The sequence below is a fragment of the Schistocerca nitens genome, chromosome 9, assembly GCF_023898315.1.
Source record: "Schistocerca nitens isolate TAMUIC-IGC-003100 chromosome 9, iqSchNite1.1, whole genome shotgun sequence".
Lineage (NCBI taxonomy): Eukaryota > Metazoa > Arthropoda > Insecta > Orthoptera > Acrididae > Schistocerca > Schistocerca nitens.
In genome coordinates this window covers 432,154,251-432,179,544 of record NC_064622.1, presented here as the reverse complement: position 1 = coordinate 432,179,544, position 25,294 = coordinate 432,154,251, and the positions used below count along the sequence as shown (strand labels likewise).

The 25,294-nt window shown below is 39.4% G+C and overlaps 1 protein-coding gene across 1 annotated transcript in view; it reads left to right on the top strand.

Moving 5' to 3' along the window:
• Positions 1–25,294, top strand: part of LOC126203718 (uncharacterized) — a 276,111-nt gene that overhangs the window by 209,665 nt on the left and 41,152 nt on the right. The window contains exons 17-19 of the mRNA XM_049938093.1: positions 7,337–7,520; positions 12,896–13,091; positions 18,490–18,680. Coding sequence (XP_049794050.1) covers positions 7,337–7,520; positions 12,896–13,091; positions 18,490–18,680 — 571 coding nt within the window. The remainder of the gene's footprint in view (positions 1–7,336; positions 7,521–12,895; positions 13,092–18,489; positions 18,681–25,294) is intronic.

Sequence of the window (25,294 nt, the reverse complement as noted above, 5' to 3'; positions counted from 1 at the left end):
AAGCATCGCACAGTAAGACAATATGACATGAAACACCAACTGCACATTTCAAAACATAGCCAGACATCATCACAACTACAGCAAAAACGAACCAAAGAATTTATGAGACATGTAACAGACAACCTTCAAAGAATATGAACAATACATATGTATACATACATATATAACAACAGTGAAACATTAATACTTTCACAATCTCCTGCAATGTTTTATATATGTGATGAAGTAGACACCACATGAACAAGTTCCTTCATGATTTGTAACTTTGTGAATGGTACCCCTTTTGTCAGAATGTCTGCTGCCTGTCCACCAGTTGGTATGTAATTCACTTCAATCTTCCTCTCTCTAACCAGTTGATGAATGTAATGCTACCTTGTCTCTATGTGTTTTGATCATTCATAAAACTTTGATCCATTAATAAATTTGATAGCACTTTGGTTATAAATTTGTAAAACATGAACTGATGACTCATCAACAGCTCCAATTTCTTTCAGAAGTCAGTCTAACCACACAAGTGATTTGCAAGCTTCACTTGAAGCCACATATTCTGCCTCCATTGAAGAAAGAGCAACACACTGCTGTAATTTACTTTTCCAGACAACTGAACCCCCATGGAACTTGAGCAGGATGCCACTTGTTGATCGTCTAGTGCCTCTGTCCCCACCATGGTTAGCATCACTATAGGTTTCCATACTACAGTCTTTATCCTTCGTAAACTTAATGCTATCTGTAATTGTTGATTTAAGATATCTAAATATTCATTTGAGTAATGCAAAGCGTGCCTGAGTTGGAGAGTCTTGAACTCTTGAGGCAACATTAACAGCATATGATTAAAAGGAGGTGACTCACCTGGTGTCCATCCTGGTTCAAATGGGTAAAGACAATGGTTTTGCATCCATCATATCATATTTCTCCAAACTCCCCTTCACATATGCAGACTGATTTATTTCAATACAGTTGTCAAATCTCTTTATTTATAAACCCAAGAAGTAATCAACTTTTTCTACATTGATTTGAAAATGTTTACCCAAATGTTCAATGAATTTAGTTGTGACATCAGTAGAGCCCATAGTAAATCCATTATCAACATAAAACAATAATACCAGGTTTTCACCATAAAACATACATGGATCCAAACTGCTCTCCCATAAGTTACATTCAGTAAGGAACCCAACAAGACATTCATACCAGCATTGTGAAGCTTGCTTTAAACCATATAGACTCTTCAGTAACGTACACACCTGTCCTGTACCATCATCAAATCCCTCTGGTTCACTCTTGTAGATTTCTTCCTTCAAAATACCATTGAGAAATGCTGTCCTCACATCAAATTGCCTTATACACCAATCATGTTGAATTGCAACACTCAAAAGGCATCTCATTGTCTCAAATCTTGCAACAGGGATAAACGTGTCAACATAATCTACTCAAAACCATTGAGTATATCCTCTTGCTACCAGTCGAGCCTTATATCGAACAACATCATTATTTGCATTTAATTTTGTAGCAAAGACGCATTGATTTCTGGTCATGCTGTTTGGTTTAATTTTGTAAACTAATTCCCATGTTCCATTTTTCTTTAGAGCATCCATGTCTTCCTCCATTGCATTCTTCCATTCTTCAGAATTATCTGACTGCAATGCCTCTTTGTAGCTTCTTGGTGTCTCACAAAGAAACATCATTCTTGGTTGATGAACTGAATCTTCACAGTAACAAGATGGATTCTTCAAATTTTGCTGTTCATGTAAATTGTGGCTTCCTCTTTCCTCATTCCTTGCTTCCAAGTTACATCCAACTTCTTCATCAGTGTCATATGACTGGCTGTTAACACTTTCATCACTTGTAGCTACATCTTGGTTCATTCAATCCTCTTCAAAATCAACATCTTCATGCTCAGTCTCCAAAAATCTGTGTTCTTATCTATAGCTGATATTTCAACAAACTTTTTAGACTTTTGAGTACCAATAAGAGGTTCCTGTAATGGCTTGCAATTGAACTTTACATCTCTGCAAACACACTCGCACCTTTTTTTTTCAGGAAAATAAACATGGTTCCCACAATCATCATAACCAACCACATATCCTTTTGAAGCTTTTGAAGATTTAGCATCAAACTTCTTCCGTTTCTGTGTAGGAACCTAAGCATAGCATTCAGTTCCAAATATCACCAAATTATCAAAACGACCTTCTTTCTTCAAAAATATTTCAATTGGAGTTTTACCTTTAATTTTTGTGGGACCCACCTGATTCAAAATGTATGTTGCAGCCAGAACAGCTTCACCCCACAATGCTATTGGCAGATGTTCAGCAGACTAAAGCCAAGAACATGCCATCTCACACAGGATTCTATTTTCCCTTTCAGCAATTCCATTCTGTTGAGGCATATATGGTGCTGTGATTGAATGTTTCAGTCCAACTGAGCCGGCAAATTTTTGCACATCTTTACTATGGAACTCCTTGCCACCATCGGTATGTAATTCTTTCACAGTAACATCAGCCTGAGTCTTTATCATTTTAACAAACAGTGGCAACTTTTCTTTAATTTCATCTTTGTGTCACAAAAGGTATGTTCCTCTAAAACTGGAAAAATCATCCTTAAAAACAGCAAAGTATCGATGACCCTGCAGATCATTTTCTTCCATCAGACCATGAACATCTGCAGGTTTAGTGGGTTTCTGCACTCTTTCACGAGACAGCATCTGGTGATGTTTACCATAGATGCACCCTGCACAAAAACTGTTATCAATTGTTGTCTCTACACCATGATCCTTCAAAAATTGGTGCACATAGTGTTTATTTTGATGACCCATTTTTTCATGCCACCTCTGTAAAGTGTCAACAGTTTCAGTAACAACACAAGACTTTTCTTGATGAACAACCTTCACAGCCAAACGAAAAAGCTCATTTTCATAGCAATTGCAATATCGTTTTTGAGAAAAACCCATAATTTGCCATCATTTTGGATTATTTGTTTTATTCCCTTCTGTGCAGCTTTCTTAACAGAAAACAAGTTACAGGATCCATCAGGGCAAAACCAAACATCTTCAAAATATCATTCTGTCCATGTCTGTCCATTGAACACCTGTACATCAATTCAGCCTACCAAATGCTTCAATATGTACACCATTCTTGGCACTATCCATCTTCCTTGGAGTTTCAAATTGTTCATATGTAGTGTACCAATCACACTGATTTGTTATGTGATGTGTTGCACCACTGTCAATGTACTACTCATCACACTCCAGTGTATTCATATCTAGTGAAAAACTGTTGTGCCTCACTATTGATACTGTTTCCACAGATTTTGAAATGTCTGTGTAGCTGCAGCTTCTTGAATTATCCACTGATATTATATTAGTTAACAACATAGCAGAATCTTCTCTTTTGTCTACGCTACTACATTCATTTGATCAATGGTCCTTTTTCTTTCATTTAAAACAAACCAACCCTGTCTTACACTATTTTGATAAGTGACCTACTTTACCACATGAAAAGCATTTTCTGTCTTCATTCCTTTTATAATCAGGCACTTTTAGCGAATGTGCTTCAGAGGAGGTTTGTTTGTGCTTCTGTTGCAGTTTGTTAATCTCCATTTTCAACATCATTGCTATAGCAACACTTTTGTCATCACGATCTGTTATTCTTAGTCCATAATTAAAACACCATTTTTGTAATTTATTCCATGTCTACTCTACATTAGGTAGATCATGCCACGTAATATAAATGTAATCGAACTCTTTTGGCGAAGTTTGCAAAACTTGTGCACAAAGGTCACTGTCATCAATCGGCTTGTCCAACAATGAAAGCTGAGTTTGTACATCATCAAATTTGGCTAGATTACCTTATATACCTCCAGATGCTTCCCACACAATGTTATGGAATTTATGTCTAAGCAGATCAATGTTTTCAGCTGAGTGCATGTTATAGATCTTGTGTAGCTTATTGTCTTGTCTTTGCACTTCTGTATCGTCGAGTAATTTTTTTCCGAATTCGGCGCAACTGTCACACTCCATACAAACATTATCAACCACGCACATCTACTACCATTTTGACAAATCATCAAATGCCATTTTAGAAATGAATCATTTATTAAGCATCACACAGTATGACAATATTATACAAAACACCAACTGCACATTTCAAAATATAGCCAGAGATCATCACAGCTACAGCAAAAATGAACCAAAGAATTTAAGAGACATGTGACAGACAACCTTCAAAGAATATGAACAATACATATTGTAGTGTCGGCAGACTTGCCAACACTACGTACACTAATTGAATCAGGCGGCCAAGATGCACGCGCTAACTCACGAAAGATGGAGTGAGGTCTGAAACAGGAGACTTAATGAATGCTATAAAGAAAAGTACGTAGCTTCTGGACTACTTAACTTTTAATCCTTCCTTTGTATACATCGTTCTTGATGAGACATCTGGAGATTGTGGCGATACAAGTGAGACTCTTTAAATACAAGCTATATAAGGCTAATGGCGCCTTGCTAGGTCGTAGACATTAACTTAGCTGAAGGCTATTCTAACTGTCTCTCGGCAAATGAGAGCAAAGGCTTCGTCAGTATAGTCACTAGCAACGTCGTCGTACAACTGGGGCGAGGTCTCGTACATCTCTCGATACCTGCCGTGTGGTGGCGCTCGGTCTGCGATCACACAGTGGCGACACGCGGGTCCGACATGTACTAATGGACCGCGGCCGATTTAAGCTACCACCTAGCAAGTGTGGTGTCTGGCGGTGACACCACACATATGTATTCATATATATTACAACATTAAAACATTAATACTTTCACAAAGTATTCTTAAATAATAGAACCCAATATGTTGTCCTCAATGGTGAGTGTTCATCAGAGACCAGGTTTTCGTCAGGAGTGTCCCAGGGAACGTGATAGGATGGCTGTTGTTCTCTATAAACATGTATGATTTGGCAGATAGTGTGGGCACTGATCTGCAGTTGTGTGGTGATGATGCCATGGTGTATGGTAAGGCACTGAGGTTGAGTGACTGTAGGAAGACACAAGTCAGCTTAGACAAGATTTCCAGTTGGTGTCATGAATGACACCTAGTCATTCATGTGGAAAAATGTACGTTAATGCATATGAGTAGGAAGATCAAACCTGTAATGTTCAGATGCAGTATTGCTAGTGTCCTGCTGAACACAGTAAAGTTGTTTAAATATCTGGGTATAACATTGTAAAGTGATATGTGATGGAACAAGCATGTGAGAAGTGTGGTAGGGCAGGCAAATGGTTGGCTTCATTTTATTGGGGAATTTGAGGAAAGAATGGTTCAGCAGTAAATAGAACCACATATAGAATGCTGGTGCAACCTATGCTTGAGTACTGCTTTAGTGTTTGGGATCTGTAACTGGTCAGACTGAATGAAAACGTCAACACACTTCAGAGGCAGGCTGCTAGATTTATTACCAGTAGATTCGAACAACATGTAAGTCTTATGGAGATGCTTCACGGGAATCCCTGGAGGAAAGGCAACATTCTTTTCAAGAAACACCTGAGAGAATTAAGAGAACCAGCATATGTATCTGACTGGCAAACAATTCTACTGTTGCCAACATACATTGTACGTAAGGACCACAAAGATGAGATATGAGAAATTAGGGCTCATATGGAGACATATAGATGATCATCATGATCATTTTTCCCTAACTCTGTCTGCAAGTGGAACAGGAAAGGAAATGAAGAAAATGACTAATAGTGTTATGGGGTACCCTCTGCCATGTATCCTACAGTGGCTTGAGGAGTATCTGTGTAGATGTAGGTGTATTTAGTCTACATAACCACAAATAATATTAATCAGTAATATGAAGATTGGATCAAGGTAGTTAGGTAGATACAGTATTTCTTGTAGGTGTATTTAGTCTACATAACCACAAATAATATTAATCAGTAATATGAAGATTGGATCAAGGTAGTTAGGTAGATACAGTATTTCTTGATTTCAAAATTCATTTGACTCAGCAGCACATCAATGCTTATCATCAAGGGTATGTTCATATGAGGTATCAAGCAAAATGTGTTACTGGTTTGACAATTTTTTGGTAGGGAGGACGCAAATGTTATCTTAGAACATTTATCTCAGTTGGAGAGTCATTGTCAGATGTAAAAGTATCTTTGGGTGTGCCACAGGGAAGCGTGTTGGGACCCTAGCTGTTCATGTTGTATATCAATGACTTTGCAGACAGTACTAATGGTAACTTCAGACTATTTGCAGATGATGCAAAGTAATGAAGTACTACCTGAAAGAAGCTGCATAAGTGTTCAGTCAGAACCTGATAAACTTCCAAAGATGTGCAAAGACTGGTAACTTGCTTTAACTGCTCAAAAATGTAAAATTGTGCACTTAAAAAAATGAAAAAAGTAAAGCATCCTATGAATATAATATTGATGAATAATGGTTCGAATCAGACAACTCATACGAGTACAAATACTCAGGTGTAACACTTTGAAGGGATATGAAATGGAACGATCACTTAGGCTCAGGCATGGGTAAAGCAGGTGGTAGATTTCAGTTTATTCGTAGAATACTGGGGAAGTGCAATCAGTCAATATAGGGATTGCTTACTAATCACTTGTACAACTGGTTCTAGAATATCGCTCACATGTGTGGGGCCCATACCAAAGGGATTGCTTACTAATCACTTGTACAACTGGTTCTAGAATATTGCTCACATGTGTGGGGCCCATACCAAACAGCACTAACAGTGGATTCTGAATGTATACAGAGAAGGGGATGGAAGATTGCCACAGAGATACTGAAGAAACTGAATGGGAAGACTCTTGAAGATAGACATAAACTGTCCCAAGAAGTCTGCTAACAAAGTTTCAAGAAGTGACATTAAATGATAACTTAAGGTTATACACCCCATACATATCACTCAGATAGACCTAGATATAGATTTGTCTGTTGTAAAATGAGGCAGGTAGCTAGAACCATACCATAAGTTCAGCTTCACTTTGTTCCTGAAGTGTGCATTTAATGAGCAAATTAATAGTTGCTTATTGGCAAATCCTCTCCAACATGATCTGGCTTTATCTCCCAATATTTTACTGTGTGAACTGTTCTGTGTAAGGAGCTCGAATGATCCAGTTTTTCTGTGTGCTTTGAAACATTGCTTCCAGAACATAAGATTCTATTCTGGTATTCACCTGAAAAACTTAAGAACCAAATTCGTGATTTGTATGTTAGGATTTGAAATATTCTCTTGCTGAATATGTGTGTATATGAGTAATGTGGTAAAGGAGAGGTGAACTGTTGAAAAATATTGTAATACTTCATAATTCATGATGTGTTTTTCTTGTTAACAGCATAAATGTCCAGGTGAGAAGACTTGGTGGAGCCTATGGTGCTAAAATTTCACGGAACATGTTGGTTAGCACAGCCTGTGCTCTAGCAGCACATCTTCAGAACAGGCCAGTTCGCTTCATTCTTCCACTTGAAACAAACATGGAATCAATAGGAAAAAGACATGACTGTGCTATAGATTATGAAGTAAGTAAATATGATTTTGTGTTTTATTGCTTAGAAACTAACAAATATTACCTGAGATGTAATGTCTTATTGTGGTTTCTGAGTTTTTCACAAGGTAATTGAGAAGAAATATTTTTCAGATTTCAGCCCGATCGAAATTCCATTTTTTGGGTCAGGTCAGTCAATATGATTTCTTGCACAGAATGATCTCTTCTGTGCTAATCAGCATGCATTCAAAAAATGCTGGTCATGGGAAATTCGACTAGTGCTCTATTTGTGTGAAATCCTGAAAGTCACAAATGAAGGCAATTATCGGGATGCTATATTTCTTGATTGCCAAAAAGAATTTGACTCACACCATTCCAACACTTATTATGGATATATAATCGTATTTATGATTGGATTGTGGATTTCTTGCTAAGCAGGATGTAGGATACGATCTTGGATGGAGAGTCATCAGTGGATGTAGATGTATTACAGACAAACTGCAGGAAAATGTGTTATGCCCTTAACATTCATGTTGTATCTTAATGATGTGGTAGATAATATTAATAGTAATATGTGATTTCTTACAGTTGATGCAGTTATCACACAAATATCCTACCAGAAACATATAATTGTGCACTTTATGAAATGCAAAAATGCAGTATCCTATGATTACACTACCAATTAGCTACACTTAGAATGAGTCAATTCATACAAATACTTGAGTGTAGCAATGTGTAGAGATGTGAAATGTAATGATCACATAAGGTCATTCCTGATTAAGGCAGGTAGCAGACTTCAGATTATTGACAGAATACTGTGTAATACAGATGGTCTACAAAGAAGATTATTCATGAAACGCTTTTGTGATGCATACTAAAATATTGCTTACATGTATTCCAACTGTAAGAAAGGACTAACTGTTCATACTGAAGATCTACAAAAAGAGCAGCACAAGTGGTCACTGGTTTGTTTGACTCGCAGGTAAGCATTAAAGAAATGCTGAGAAACCTGAATAAGAAAACTCTTGAAGATAGACACCAACTGTCCCATGAAAGGTTTCTTATGAAGTTTAAAGAACAAGTATTAAGTGAGGAATCTAGGAATATTTTCCAGCCCCCACGTATCACAACTGTAGGAGCTGCAAAGGCAGTATTAGACTTTCAATGTGCACAGAGGCTTCCAAGCAATCTTTCCTCTTGCACTCCATCACAGACTGAAGAGGAAGAAATGCTATTATGTGGTACAAGAGGCAGTACCCTGTTGTATGCATTTCAGAGTAGTTTGCATGGTATTGGCATAGATGCCGAAATATTGCACATAAAAACTGAACTTTTGGCTTGACCAGACACCCAGTAATACTTCTTTGTAGATCTCATGTTTCTTACTTGACATGCTGTGCATCCTCCAATTATGGTACATCCCATGCTGTATCCTGAATGAAAGGAACCAGTAATAATAACTGTAACAGCATTTATCAAAGGAAAAGTTACATAAATCTGGAAATACAGAAGAAATTTGAATTTCATTTGAATGAAGATGTGGAGAAGGAGAAGTACATGCATTGGTGCTGAAGTTAATGAAAAGTGAATCCATAAACTTAATCAGGAAGGACAAAGGAAGTAACAAAGATAAGAGCTAGTGTGAGTGAAAATATGTAGTTAAGAAAGTGAAAATAAATACAGTGTTCAAATGCAAATAAAATGGAGTGAATACAGGAAGCAAATGGGAAATATTCAAGCAATTGGGCTGTTGCAGGATATGGTAGCAGTGTAACAAAGCACCTTATTGGAAGCTGGGAGGAGCTTCATGGAGAATTTGTTCAGTGTCAGAATTCTGAAATGTCCTTGGAGCAACAATCATCCATACAAATATTGTCAGACATCTCTGTTTCATACTCATTTTAAGCTGTACATCTTGCCAAACTAACTAATAAAATCTTGAATTAAATGGGAAATGAGAGGGTAATACAAGAGCACATAATCTTAATAACTTAGTCCACAAGCAGAAAGTATTCCTACACTGTTTTTATCAGCTTTTGATGATGATTTTACTGGAACATGAAGTTAACTAGGCTGGTACCAAACTCTTAATTCCTTGGGCCAGCACCTTTATCACATTGTTTTATTCAGAAGAAAATGAAAGTTAGAGGCCTGAAGAAATAAATTAGAAGTGGAAGTAAAAATAAGCTAACAGTCAAGATTCAAATTCCAAACTTGTAACTATCAGCTGTCACCAGTGACTATTTCAATTTTGGTGAAACAGATAAAAACCTGACAGAGCTGCAAATAAAAAATAAAGCTGGAAGAAAGGAAGCTATGGTAGAAAGTGAAATGGAGCAAATAAGAAGAAGTGGTATAAGTAGATAGAACTGATATCTACTTATGTTGGTGCTTTTGTAGCTTAATATATGGAGGAAGAAAATATATATTTCTTGTACCTAAAACACCAAATAAAATATCAGTATACCACCTCTTTCAGTAACACCGATATACTGGGAGAAAATAACAAAAATAAAAAATGGTATAAATATCATGCAATATAAAAATCGTCAATGGCCTTGCCGCAGTGGTAACATTGGTTCTCGTCAGATCACTGAAGTTAAGAGCTGGCGGGCTGGGCTAGCTCTTCAATGGGTGACCATCCAGACTGCCAAGTGCTGTTGGCAAGCTGGGTGCACTCAGCCCTTGTGAGGGCAAACTAAGGAGCTACTTGATTGAGAAGTAGCGGCTCCAGTCTTGGAAACTGACATACAGCTGGGAGAGCAGTGTGTTGACCACATGCCTCTCCATATCCGCATCCAGTGACTCCTATGGGCTGAGGATGACATGGTGGCCGGCCAGTACCATTGGGCCTTCATAGCCTGTTCAGAAGGAGTTTAATTTAGTTTAGAGTCTTAAGATAAAAAATTGTATACTTAAAATGCCAATATTTAAATAACCCAGAATAGCCAATCAGCTTGATTCACTTGTGATTGATTATGAAACCCTGTGTTATTCTTGACAGAAACAGTTAATTTTAATGACACTTCAATATTCAGTATTGACTTATAGTTGAAATATGAGGACATCCAACTGAAGAAGATCATCCTGAGGTTGGTGTGAAGAGCTTATAAGTCCCTACTTGTACCACAAGACATTCATTAGTACAAAATAACACATCATATGAGGGCTGCCTATCATCAAAACATGCTAACCAAAACACTATAACATTGACTGTCATGTACATCAACTGTGAGCACAATAACTTAAGTATGTGTTGCCGTTCTTGAGAGCTTCCTGCAGTGTAGGACTCACACACTTCTTCTTACGCAGACTTGAGCAAAAGGCAGCTGAGCCAAGAGTGTGAACAATTAGCTCAACTAAATACAAGCTCAAAAGAAATGTAGTTGATATGATATAAAGAGATGATCAATTTGATGACACCCTGATATCTGCATTAGGATCTTCAATCTAAAGTATACACATATTAGAAATGTTTCAGATCATAATAAGTTCTGCAGTAACTATCCAACTTCAAATAATTTTCATGAGATCATACAATGCTCCCTGAACTAAAAAGAAAGTGGATCACCCACGGCCCAGAAGCTGACTATACTGTCTACTGCATCAGTAAGATAATTAGTGACAGGTTGCCCTTAATTCTAGATGATGAGAGAAGACAATGGTTGGAGTTCATACCGTCAGTGATTTACTTATGAAATCAACTAATTCAAAAATACTGCATTGCCTTTCTTGGGAGAGAGAAATGCAAAACCTCTGAGGCAGTTCTTGTCACATGTGATAACTATTCTGTAACAGCAAATCTTCACACTTTGAGATCCATTTCAACATTATTTTGCTATATAGGAAAATCCTGGCTGGAATATAAACAATGGTAAGAGAAAACTACTTCAAAAGTTGACCTACTGTTACATATTCAATTTCTTTTTAACACATTGACTACCATGATGCTGCCGATGCCACAGCTGAGCTCTCTGCTGTGATTGCCAGTGGCAGGTTGAAGAAAAGGAGAAGATGAATGAGAAGACTCTGAGGACAATGGTGGGAATAGGTGGAAGGATGTGTGGAATTGTGGGCAAAGGGCATGTAGGCAGCAACAGATGAGTTAAGTATGAATTGAGCAGGGCCAAGTGGTAACAGAAAAGCTGTGTAAGATGTTCCCATTCCTGAAGTTCTGAGGAACAGGTGCTAATTAGAAAACTGAAGTCACAAATGTGGTGAAGTATGCATGATACATATCATAGATGTAATGACTGTAATAAGTACCTGTTATGCAATACATTTTATACATTGAAGGATTACTTAGCTAAACCAGAGTAGGGGTTTGGTGAAAAATGTTATATAAATAATAATAATAATAATGATAATTATTATAAAATATCCAACATTCCACATAACACCTTCACTTTATGTTTTTTTCCTTATTTTTTTCCTTTCTAGAATTACTTACCCCCAAGCTATGCATAGCACAATACTAACACCTCTTCCTCTTTCTGATCTCAACATCTCACTCATTATGGAGCGATACTAACTCAGCTTTTCAGGATAGCAAATGGGAAGTTGCGGTACAGAAAATGGCCCAGAGGTCACCAGTGTGTGTGTGTGTGTGTGTGTGTGTGTGTGTGTGTGTGTGTAGTGAGTGAAGTATTATGAAACAATGTGTGTATAGTGTGTGCAGTGGCTGATAGTGAGAAATGAGTGAACAATATGGTATTAAATTATTTAATAAGTTATTTGTAAAAAAAGTATTGTATACCAGGAGTTAATCTAATACATATACAGACACAAGCAGACATATTTGGTCTGTAAATATGTCTGCTTGTGTCTGTATATGTGTGGATGGATATGTGTGTGTGTGCGAGTGTATACCCGTCCTTTTTCCCCCTAAGGTAAGTCTTTCCGCTCCCGGGATTGGAATGACTCCTTACCCTCTCCCTTAAAACCCACATCCTTTCGTCTTTCCCTCTCCTTCCCTCTTTCCTGATGAGGCAACAGTTTGTTGCGAAAGCTTGAATTTTGTGTGTATGTTTGTGTTCGTTTGTGTGTCTGTCGACCTGCCAGCACTTTCATTTGGTAAGTCACATCATCTTTGTTTTTAGATATATTTTTCCTACGTGGAATGTTTCCCTCTATTATAACCATATATATATATATATATATATATATATATATATATATATATATATATATATATATATATATATATATGTGTGTGTGTGTGTGTGTGTGTGCGCGCGCGCGCGCGCGCGTTTGCATAAACAGTATTTTCCTTTGTGTGGTGCTACATAAATAATTATTTTTAATAGAACACACATTACTTCCGGTGATGATCAAGGGTTGTGTTTTGTTTTATATTTGTTAAAATTGAATTTCAGCAATTGATTAATTCAAATCTGCATTTCTTTTTAGGTTGGAGTGGAGGATGATGGAACCATAACATACATGGAAGCAAACATGTACCATAACTGTGGGAATTCAGCCAATGATGCTCCTGCTCTTTTTGCCCTTGGCCATCTAGAGAACTGCTATGACAAAAGTACATGGAAAGTGACAGCTAGTGCTGTCTTCACAGATTTACCAAACAACACATGGTGTAGAGCTCCAGGTTGGTTAATACATTTTCCTCGTTATCAGTTAACCTGGCTTCATTTCATTTCCTTGAGTGATAAATAAGACAGAAAAATACTTTTCTTTTGCTTATAAATCATCATAAATAAAGCAGACATAGTTAAACCAAAAGAAAAACAAACACTAAAATAAAGGATTTCTTACTTTTATGACTGTAAACAAAAAGCAAATCTGTTGAGTGGCAAAAGAAAATAATTGAGATGCAAATGAGGAATGAAATCACGTTTATGAATTTTGAGAGCCATTGAGCTACACAGACAGTGTGGAAACTGAAATTTTCGTAGGTGCAGGCCATCTTACAACAATACTATAAACCACCCAGGTAATGTCGAACCTGCTTAGAGAATTTCCTAAAGCATGTCTGACATTACCTGAATGACACCATTCCTGGATTATGGATTGGAAGAGTGAGAGCATAAGATGAACTTCATTGCTGGTGGCCTCCCAGGTCCCCTGACTTCTCTCCTTGTAGCTTTTATCTGAGGGGTTATGTAAAGGACCGCATTTTTATCCCCCCATGCCTGACACTCTTGAAAGGATGCAACATTGTGATGCTGAAGCTGTGAATCTCATAACAAGAGACCAGCTGCTCTGTTTGTGGCAGGAAATGAGTCACAGTTTTAATATTTGCCAGGTAACACATGATGCTCCCACTTACTGCATAAAAATTTCAACTTTTCTCTTTCCAGGAATGTTGGAATTACATTTCTATCTTTTGTAGTTTGGCAGCAATAAATGTTTTAGCCCCCCCATGAACCATGGACCTTGCCATTGGTGGGGAGGCTTGAGTGCCTCAGCGATACAGATAGCCGTACCGTAGGTACAACCACAATGGAGGGGTATCTGTTGAGAGGCCAGACAAACATGTGGTTCCTGAAGAGGGGCAGCAGCCTTTTCAGTAGCTGCAGGGGCAACAGTCTGGATGATTGACTGATCTGGCCTTGTAACAGTAACCAAAACGGCCTTGCTGTGCTGGTACTGCGAACGGCTGAAAGCAAGGGGAAACTACAGCCGTAATTTTTCCTGGGGGCATGCAGCTTTACTGTATGATTAAATGATAATGGCGTCCTCTTGGGTAAAATATTCCAGAGGTAAAATAGTCCCCCATTCGGATCTCCAGGCGGGGACTACTCAAGAGGATGTCGTTATCAGGAGAAAGAAAACTGGCATTCTACGGATTGGAGCGTGGAATGTCAGATCCCTTAATCGGGCAGGTAGGTTAGAAAATTTAAAAAGGGGAATGGATAGGTTAAAGTTAGATATAGTGGGAATTAGAGAAAGTTCGTTGACGGGAGGAACAAGACTTCTGGTCAAGGGACTACAAGGTTATAAACACAAAATCAAATAGGGGTAATGCAGGAGTAGGTTTAATAATGAATAGGAAAATAGGAATGCGGGTAGCTACTACAAACAGCACAGCGAACGCATTGTTGTGGCCAAGATAGATACGAAGCCCACACCTACTACAGTAGTACAAGTTTATATGCCAACTAGCTCTGCAGATGATGAAGAAATTGAAGAAATGTATGATGAAATAAAAGAAATTATTCAGATAGTGAAGGGAGACGAAAATGTCATGGGTGACTGGGATTCGAGTGTAGGAAAAGGGAGAGAAGGAAACGTAGTAGGTGAATATAGATTGGGGCTAAGAAATGAAAGAGGAAGCCGCCTGGTAGAATTTTGCACAGAGCACAACATAATCACAGCTAACACTTGATTTAAGAATCATGAAAGAAGGTTGTATACATGGAAGAACCCTGGAGATACTAAAAGGTATCCGATAGATTATATAATGGTAAGACAGAGATTTAGGAACCAGGTTATAAATTGTAAGACATTTCCAGGGGCAGATGTGGACTCTGACCACAATCTATTGGTTATGAACTGTAGATTAAAACTGAAGAAAGTGCAAAAAAGTGGGAATTTAAGGAGATGGGACCTGGATAAACTGAAAGAACCAGAGGTTGTACAGAGTTTCAGGGAGAGCATAAGGGAACAATTGACAGGAATGGGGGAAAGAAATACAGTAGAAGAAGAATGGGTAGCTTTGAGGGATGAAGTAGTGAAGGCAGCAGAGGATCAAGTAGGTAAAAAGATGAGGGCTAGTAGAAATCCTTGCGTAACAGAAGAAATACTGAATTTAATTGATGAAAGGAGAAAATATAAAAATGCAGTAAATGAAGCAGGCAAAAAGGAATACAAACGTCTCAAAAATGAGATCGACAGGAAGTGCAAAATGGCTAAGCAGGGATGGCTAGAGGACATATCTAAGGATGTAGAGGCTTGTCTCACTAGGGGTAAGATAGATACTGCCTACAGGAAAATTAAAGAGACCTTTGGAGATAAGAGAACCACTTGTATGAACATCAAGAGCTCAGATGGAAACCCAGTTCTAAGCAAAGAAGGGAAAGCAGAAAGGTGGAAGGAGTATACAGAGGGTCTATACAAGGGCGATGTACTTGAGGACAATATTATGGAAATGGAAGAGGATGTAGATGAAGATGAAATGGGAGGTATGATACTGTGTGAAGAGTTTGACAGAGCACTGAAAGACCTGAGTCGGAACAAGGCCCCTGGAGTAGACAACATTCCATTGGAACTACTGACAGCCCTGAGAGAGCCTGTCCTGTCAAAAAAATGTCTCAGAGTGGTTTATGAGGAATAAATTACTGATAAACCCTCAAAAAACAGTCGTCTTACACTTCCATACACAACAAAATAAAAACCCATTAAAACCAAACATGTCAATGGAAAACCAAAGAATTAACAGTGTCAGTGAAGCAAAATTTCTTGGCATCTACTTACAAGACAATCTTAAATGGAATTCCCACATCACTTCATTAAATTCTAAACTATCCAAAATGACTTATGCGATGAGGATTATATGGAACAACACAAGTCCTGAAACAGTTAGAGCAGTGTATTACGCTTGCATACACTCCCTATTAAGATATGGCATCATATTCTGGGGAAATTCTCCTCATTGTATAACCACATTCCGGAAACAAAAAAAGATTGTGAGGGTAATGAAAAATGCCAACTGCTGAAAATCATGCAAACCATTCTTTAAAGAACTGGGGATTTTACCCCTACCATGTATCTATATACTAGAAGTTGTAATGTTCCTAAAAAAAAGCATGCTAAAAAATGGAAATGTATTTATTCAAAATAAATCTGTACATGAACACCATACAAGGGCAAATAGTGACGTACACAGACATCATTGTTATACCACACTGTGCAAGAAAGGTGTATATCACTCAGGTTCACATTTGTTTAATAAGCTGCCAAGTAACCTAAAGGCCATAAACAAAATCCATAGCTTTAAAAAATCTGTAACATCATATCTCTTGGAAAACTCTTTTTACTCAGTAACACAGTATCTTGAAAAATAAGTTGGTTGTAACAATATAAAAATGTAATGTAACAATACAGCAATATAAAAAAGTAACGATTTATAAATGTAATGTATACACCAATGTAACAGTATATTAATGTAATATCATTTTGTCCAACATCTAAGGTATGGTATATGTACCACAAAGATTCAGGACGTAAATAAATAAATAAATAAACTCTACCATCTGGTGAGCAAGATGTATGAAACAGGCGAAATACCCTCAGACTTCAAGAAGAATTTAATAATTCCAATCCCAAAGAAAGCAGGTGTTGACAGATGTGAAAATTACCGAACAATCAGTTTAATAAGCCACAGCTGCAAAATACTAACATGAATTCCTTACAGATGAATGGAAAAACTAGTAGAAGCCGACCTCGGGGAAGATCAGTTTGGATTCCGTAGAAACCCTGGAGCACGTGAGGCAATACTGACCTTACGACTTATCTTAGAAGAAAGATTAAGGAAAGGCAACCTATGTTTCTAGCATTTGTAGACTTAGAGAAAGCTTTTGACAATGTTGACTGGAATACTCTCTTTCAAATTCTAAAGGTGGCAGGGCTAAAATACAGGGAGCGAAAGGCTATTTAAAATTTGTACAGAAACCAGATGGCAGTTATAAAGAGTCGAGGGACATGAAAGGGAAGCAGTGGTTGGGAAGGGAGTAAGACAGGGTTGTAGCCTCTCCCCAATGTTATTCAATCTGTATATTGAGCAAGCAGTAAAGGAAACAAAAGAAAAATTCGGAGTAGGTATTAAAATCCATGGAGAAGAAATAAAAACTTTGAGGTTCACCGATGACATTGTAATTCTGTCAGAGACAGCAAAGGACTTGGAAGAGCAGTTGAATGGAATGGACAGTGTCTTGAAAGGAGGATATAAGATGAACATCAACAAAAGCAAAATGAGGATAATGGAATGTAGTCGAATTAAGTCGGGTGATGCTGAGGGAATTAGATTAGGAAATGAGACACTTAAAGTAGTAAAGGAGTTTTGCTATTTGGGGAGCAAAATAACTGATAATGGTCGAAATAGAGAGGATATAAAATGTATACTGGCAATGGCAAGGGAAGCGTTTCTTAAGTAGAGAAATTTGTTAACATCCAGTATAGATTTAAGTGTCAGGAAGTCATTTCTGAAAGTATTTGTATGGAGTGTAGCCACGTATGGAAGTGAAACAGGGACGATAAATAGTTTGGACGAGAAGAGAATAGAAGCTTTCGAAATGTGGTGCTACAGAAGAATGCTGAAGATTAGATGGGTAGATCACATAACTAATGAGGAAGTATTGAATAGGATTGGGGAGAAGAGAAGTTTGTGGCACAACTTGTCCAGAAGAAGGGATCGGTTGGTAGGACATGTTCTGAGGCATGGAGGGATCACCAATTTAGTATTGGAGGGCAGTGTGGAGGGTAAAAATCGTAGAGGGAGACCAAGAGATGAATACACTAAGTAGATTCAGAAGGATGTAGGTTGCAGTAGGTACTGGGAGATGAAGAAGCTTGCACAGGATAGAGTAGCATGGAGAGCTGCATCAAACCAGTTTCAGGACTGAAGACCACAACAACACAAATGTTTTAGATCTGTTCTTTCTTTTTGAATAGCCTTGTACCTACTTTAAAAAAGCTACATGTTGATATCTGAGCTGTAATCAGCTTTTAAATGATTGTGACATCTAATATCCTATTTAAGGGCCAAAACATTATATTTGTATATGTTAACTATCAACACGAAAAACTCAGGTTCAAAATATATAATGTAGTTTACACCTTGAAGATTTAAGGGGTGGTCAGAATAGATTATGAGCAAACTATAAAACATTTCTCCACTTGTGATTGAAGTTTTATATTTTTTCCAGTTTTCCATAAGAGCTTTTAAGTAATTTACTTATTCAATTATAGATGAACAGTTAACATTGTAATATGATTGCATTCCTAAATGTAAAAAAGGAAAATTTCTAGAATTTTCTATTTTGTAGGTTCTGCTGAAGGTACTGCATTCATTGAAAACATTATGGACCATATTGCAAAAGAACTTGGAAAAGATGCTATTGAGGTGAGGTTGAAGAACCTGCCCAAAGATGATACAAAAATTGCTGACATGGTCCCATATTGGAAGACTAAATCAGATTATTCTAGTAGGGTATTGGCTATTCAAGACTTTAACAAGGTACATCAACAATTATTAATTGTTCTATCTTATAAGAAATTAATAATGTTTCATCATTAAATTTGGTTAGTGGTTAATCTGATGGTTTATTTATTGCTCTCTGTAAATCTGACCATAAAAAAGTACCTCTAATAGTGTGAAACAGTCAAGGAATACATTTATACAGAGGAGCAACTACTATATAAAATTAATGTATCTTATACTAGCTACATTTCTTCTACAAATTAAAGAAAAGTCACAATAAACAGCAATAAGCATGTAGAACATAAAACATTTGGTACAATGGCTAAAAAAAGATTGCAGTGAAATTTTAAAAAAAGAGAACTTAAGGAATTCCTGTATGGAGCAGTATGTAAACTAAGGGAAAGGCAACCACTCACCTGTTGTGGATCGATGTGTGGAGCACAGCAACACATAACAGAAACAGCATTACACTGGTTTTTGAACACTAGCTCTTTTTCCAGCTATAGTACACATATTCACACACACGACTACACAGACACCCAAAAAACACACACTCTCATGGCCATGGCAAGACTACTTTTTGATACACAGTTATTGAAAAGCAGTTGTGTGCACTGATGGAGATGGGGAGGGGTAGGGAAGTTTGCAAGGAGGAGGTAGCAGGAAAGAGGCAGGTATTTAGACAAATGACTTTGCAGCTACACAACAAGATGAAAAAAGTGTAGAGGATACAACAAAATTTGGTGTAAGAGGATTGGGAAGAGGAACTGAGTGGGAAAATGGGAAAAGCAGAAGAGGGGGAAGACAGAGGGATTGAAATGGGGGCAGAGGAGAGGGGGCGACGAGGGGGGGGGTGGGAGACAGAGAGAGAGGGAAGGGTGGGGTAGGGAGAGCGAGGGGAGGGAGGGTGATGGGATGAAGTAGTGTATGATCTGGATCAAAAAAGAGTGGTATTGACAGAGGAGAGAGGAAGAATACAAGATGAGGCAGTGTGAACAAATCAGTGGAAGTTTAACCAAGGGGGACTGCAAGAGTGCAGTATATGTTGGAGAGACAGTTCCTACCTGCGTAGTTCAGAGAAACTTAAGCTGGTATGGAGTATCAAAATGGCCTTCATAGTTAAACAGATGTTGAGGTCATTTGCATTGTGGTGTGCAGCAAGTTCAGTTTTGCAGTCACCATTCATGTGAGTAGGCAGTTCATTACTCGTTATACCCAGATAAAATGTTATACAGTAATTGCAGAATAGCTAAAATATAACATAGCTACTTTCACATGTGCCCTGCCTTTTATTTTGTAGGGAGTTCCTGAAACTGGACTGCAGTAGTAGATCCTGGGTGGTTGCAGAGGTCTTGCACCTGGACCAGCTACAAGAGAATGGTCTATTGGGTGCTGGAATGGGAGTAGGATTGGAATAGAGATGAACAAAGATATTCTGTAGGTTGGGTGGGCAGCAATACATTACTTTGGGGGCTGTGGGTAGGTTTTTAGGTAGGACATCACTCATATCAGGGCACAATGTGAGGTAGTCAAAGCCCTGGTGGAGGATGGGGTTGAGTTTTGCAAAGCCAGGGTGATACTGGGTTATCAGAGGAGTGCTGTTCAGTGGCTGGTTAACAGGTTTACTGGTGTTGGAGGAGCACATAGCATGGGAGACCTGTTTACAGATGAGCTGGATAGGATATTGTTTGTCAGTAAATGCTCTGGTAAGGTTATTGGTAGATTTCTACAAATCCTGCTTTCCATTATAGATGTGACATCCATGGAGGACTAGGCTTACGGAAGAGAGTACTGGACATGGAATGAGTGACAGCTGTCAAAGTGGTGGTTGGAGCACTTTATATGTACAGACATCTTTGTGGAGCTATGTGCGAGGTGGTGATTGAAATCTAGGAAGGTGGCCCAGTGAGCCAGGGAAGGCCATGTGAAGTGGATTTGAGAATAGTTGTTGAGGCCACAGAGGATAGAGCAAAATCTGTCCTTGCCATGAGTCCAGATCATGAAAATATCATCAGTAAATCTGAACTAGACGAGAGGCTTTAGGTATTGACTCAATAGGAAGAATTTCCCCAGATGGCCCATAAATAAGTTGCCGTGGGATGGTGCCATGTGAGTACTCATGGCAGTGTCACATACTTGTTTTTAAAGTTGGTCTTTGAAAGTCAACTAATGGTGGGTCAGGGTATGATTGGCTAGGTGGATTGCGAAAGAGAGGATGTTGGGAAGAGTAGTTTTCCATGGCTGTGGGACCATGGGCTTGGGTGATGTTGGCGTATAAGAATGTTGCATCCACAGTGACCAACAAGGAGTCCGCTGGTCATGGGGCAGGAATTATGGAGAGGCAGTGAGCGAAGTGAGCAATTTCTTGAATGTAAGAAAGGAAATTACATACAAAAGTTTGAAGGTGTTAGTCAACAAAGGCAGAGTGGGAGTATTGTATCCAGCCACAATGGGACAGCCAGTAGGGAGACCTGTGGAAATGGATTTATGGAGTATGGGTAGTAGGTAAAAGGAGGAGTGTGGGGGTGCTGGTGTGAGAAGGGAGATAGATTCAGGTGTTAGGTGTCATAAGGTTTGTATGCAGAGGTGTCAGAAACTTGACGCAGAATATCAGCCACATCTTCACTACTTTTCATGACCACTGTGGTGGAGCCTTTGTCTGCAGCAAGGGTGATCAGGTGTAGATTGTTCCTCAGGTTACAGATAGTGGAATGTTCCATAGAACTTTTGCTGGATTCACCAGGAAGGGATTTAGGTAAAGTAGATGAAGTCACGTTAGAAGTGAGGAATTCCTGAAAGATTATTGGGAGATGAACGGGTAGAAGGCAAGGAGGGTCAGGATTGGAGGAAAGCTGCAACTGTTCTATGCAAGTTTATTGATGGCTTTTAGGTTGGCTGTTGTCAGTGGGGTGTCTGGTGAAAGAACTTTTTGACTGTGTAGAATATGTGAAGGGAAAAGGTCCTGTGAAATTAGGTTTTGGGATGAAGGTTAGAAAGTACTGACACTTTTTCAGGAGTCATAGTTTTGGCAGAAAGGTTTACAACAAAGTTATGGGATGGGTGTTTAGGAGCAGTCTGATTCATGGAGCATAGAGGAAATTTTTGGGTGTATAGAAGGCACAGTAAGTCAGCAAGTAATGGTCAGGGACATACGAGGGGTTGACAGGAATTAGGATCACAGTGTTAGGCCCTTCCCTGGTTATAGGTAATCCAATGTGGGCATGGGACATGAGCAGCTGGGACAGCTTCTTCAGAAGATGTGGGAAATGTTATTTCAACTGTTGAAGGGCAAGAGTCATTATTGCAGTATGGCATGTATCTTTCCTTCTTTCCTGCTGCTGTTTATTTGGTAAGATTTGTGGTGGGTCTTAGTCCAGCACTAATGGGAAGTTGCATCCATGGCTGATATACTGTAACACAGCAATATTTTGCCGACCCCAATGCACCTATTTTTGGTCCGGGTCCTTCCGTGCCACCCCCCTGTCGATCCAGCTGCAGTGAAGATCCCTGGAATTCTTCTGCAGTTCTTTCTATTGTGTTACTAAATAAATAACCACACTTCTCTCAAATGGGGGTATATTTTGCCCAACATTTTTATTATTACTTTCCACAACACAACTAACAATTTCTACAGTAACACCACTCTCCTGAGTACATACAAACATCCATACATGCATACTGTAGGACCTGAGAGAAAAACCAGAAAAACAACTACCACTCTTCAATTGTTCATTACACCTTTGTTGGTGTGTCATTTACTCCATGGCTCTCAGATTTAGGCACTTGCTACACCATGGCACAAATGACTTCCAGACAACCAGTGGTTGTAATACCATTTTTACTGGTCCTCTTCTTGCCGGCTCCACCAGTGCTCCACATTCACTGCATACAAGAAAGGAAAACACACAGCTTTCCTTTCCCACTACATTAATCCTTATTCAATTTATTCACAAGCATGTCTTGTTAACAGCTTTCCAATGGTGTGTTGCGATGTTTACAAATATCCTGAAACACTACAAGTAATATAATTCAGGAAATTGTGGTCATAGAGTAAGAGGATTCTGTGAAAGGAGTAGAGGCTATCAAGCATGGTTTGAGCTTGGTGAGTATGATTATGAAGGAACACATTGATGAAGGTGAGGGACAACCGGGGGGGGGGGGGGGGCTATAATGCTCTATCTCTAATATTTATGGAGTTAAAGACAAACAAGTTGTTTTTTTCTAAGCCCCTGCCATACAGGCTCCACTGCACAACAGATGTGTTGTGTGGGAAAGTTATCAACCTGCTTTGCATGGCAACCTACACATGATGGAAAAAAGGCCTTCCATACCCTTGGGATACAGGCCATGCTGCGTGAGAGGCTTGCTTTAATGACCTCTTTTGCAGCGATTTCACATGTGAATGAGCAAGCCTGGGGGAAGGTTGAGATGGGTAGAGTAGTAGATGAAGAGAGGAGGGTTGGAGTTAGGAGCTGGATAGGGAGAGAGAGGACCAGGAGTAGATTGGTTGGGCGAAAAAAAAAATGAAGTGGAATGATCATGTGGCATTGTTGACCAGGAGGTCCCATCCAGGGAAGTTCGACTGCTGGGCTCCAAGTTTTATTTCAAGTGATGCCACACTGGGTGACTTCCATGTCAGTGATGATGAATGATGATGAGGACAACACAATACCCAGTCCATAAGCAGAGAAAATCTCTAACACAGCCAGGAATCGAACTCAGGGCTGCTGAATGGTAGGCAAGCACATAACCACTGAGCTAAGCAGGCGGACAGGTTGAGAGAGGGGAAGTAGAAGGGGAGGAGGTTATGAACAGGGAGAGAAGTGGTGGAGGAAGTGGACAGAGAGAGGAGAGCGAGGAGGGTTTGGTCTGAGAGGTGGTAAGAGGAGAAGGTCAAATAGGGAGATGAGGAGAGTGATAGGCAGAGAAGGCAGCATGAGGAGATGGACCAAGAGATGTGCATACGATATGTGTGACAATATGTAGGTGGGCAAATCCATGCAGAAAAGGTATATATATGTGTGTGTCTACGTCATGTCTTCCCAAACCTTAGGATCAAGGATCAATTTCAGCCAAATATGACACACAAACAGCAAACTCACGAGTATCAGCACTTTAGGGTTTATAAGCCTCAATTGAAGTTGTGAAAGAGCAGAGATATGTTTTTTCAACCCCTACCATTTAGGCTGCTCTGCATGAAAGGCTTGGTGTGTGGCCATAGTATTGGCTGCTCTTATCGACCTGCTTTGCAGAGCTGCCTACACATTAGGGGCCCCTGATGTGTTGGCTGCCTGGCACAGCAGGCATGTTGTCACTGTAGTATAGGCCTGCTTTATTGGCCAGTTTTGCAGAGGCTATATGTGTGAAGCTTGAGATAGATAGAGGAGGGGATGGACAGAGAGGGGGGATAGAAATGGATAGATGTGATGGGTGGGGGGGGGGGCAGTGGCTGGGAAAGAGAGGGTAGAAGGAGGGATAGACCATTAAGAAGGACACAGGAGAGGGACACAGAGACGATTAGAAGGGGAAGATTGGCAGGTAGAGGTGAAGGAAAAGATCGATAGAAAGATGAAAGAAGGGATTAATATGGTGAGTAGGGAGGAGATGGGAACAGGAGAAGGAGGATAGGGAGAGGAAGGTTAGACATGGAGATGGACAAGAGGGAGGCATGGAAGCAGGAGCTGGACAGAAAGTGAGAGGTGAGAGGAGTAGATGGACAGGGAGTGGGAAATGACAAGATGCAGAGAGGGGGAAGGAGCAGGTGGAGATTGACGGAGAGAGATGGGGCAGGAGCAGATTTGCAGCCAGGGGGGAAAGGAGGAGATGGGTCAGAGAGAGGACTGAGGAGGAGCGAAACACAGGGCAATGAGGATATTGGCAGAGAAACTGGGTAGAGAGAACATAGACAAGGAGAGGAGGAGGAGATAGGCAGAGTGAGGGAGGTGGAGATGGACCAAGAGTGGGGGAGGAGAAAAGTGTAGTATATGGGTCAAACATGTAAGTGTGTGAGCATGCAGGGAAAAGACTAGTATATATTTTTAAAGCTGAGCATATGTATTTATGTGTAAGAACTCCTTGCAGGCCCTGGACTGAAGTGGACCAAATCTGACACACAGTCTCCTTGCCTCAAGATGGCTAACACAGGGGGGCTTATAGGGCTCTAGTTCTAATACTCACTGAGATACAGACATGCATGTTTTTTAAGCTCCTGCTATGCAGGCTGCCCTGCACAACAGGTGTGTTGTGTGGGAATTGTCAACCTGCCTTGTCTACTTGCTCTGCAGGGCAGCCTTCACATCAGGGACAAGAAACAGTCTTCCGGCCCCTGGCATGTTGGCTGCACAGTGCAACACACATGTTGTGTTGGAATAGAATTGGCCTGCTTTATCAACCTGCTTCACATAGAAGCCTACAGTTCATGGGGAAAAACAGATTTCTTAGGCTTTGCATATAGTGTGTTGTGGGAGTTGTATCAGGATGCTTTATTGACATCTTTTGCAGGGATTATACATGTAGAAGGGTGTGCCTGGAGGGGGGTGGGAGGAGATGTATAGAGGAGGAGATGGAAAGAGAGAGGAGGTGGGAGGGGATTGATATGGAGAGAGTGGGGCAGGTAAAAAAGAGGGCACCAGAGGAAATGTAAAAATAGA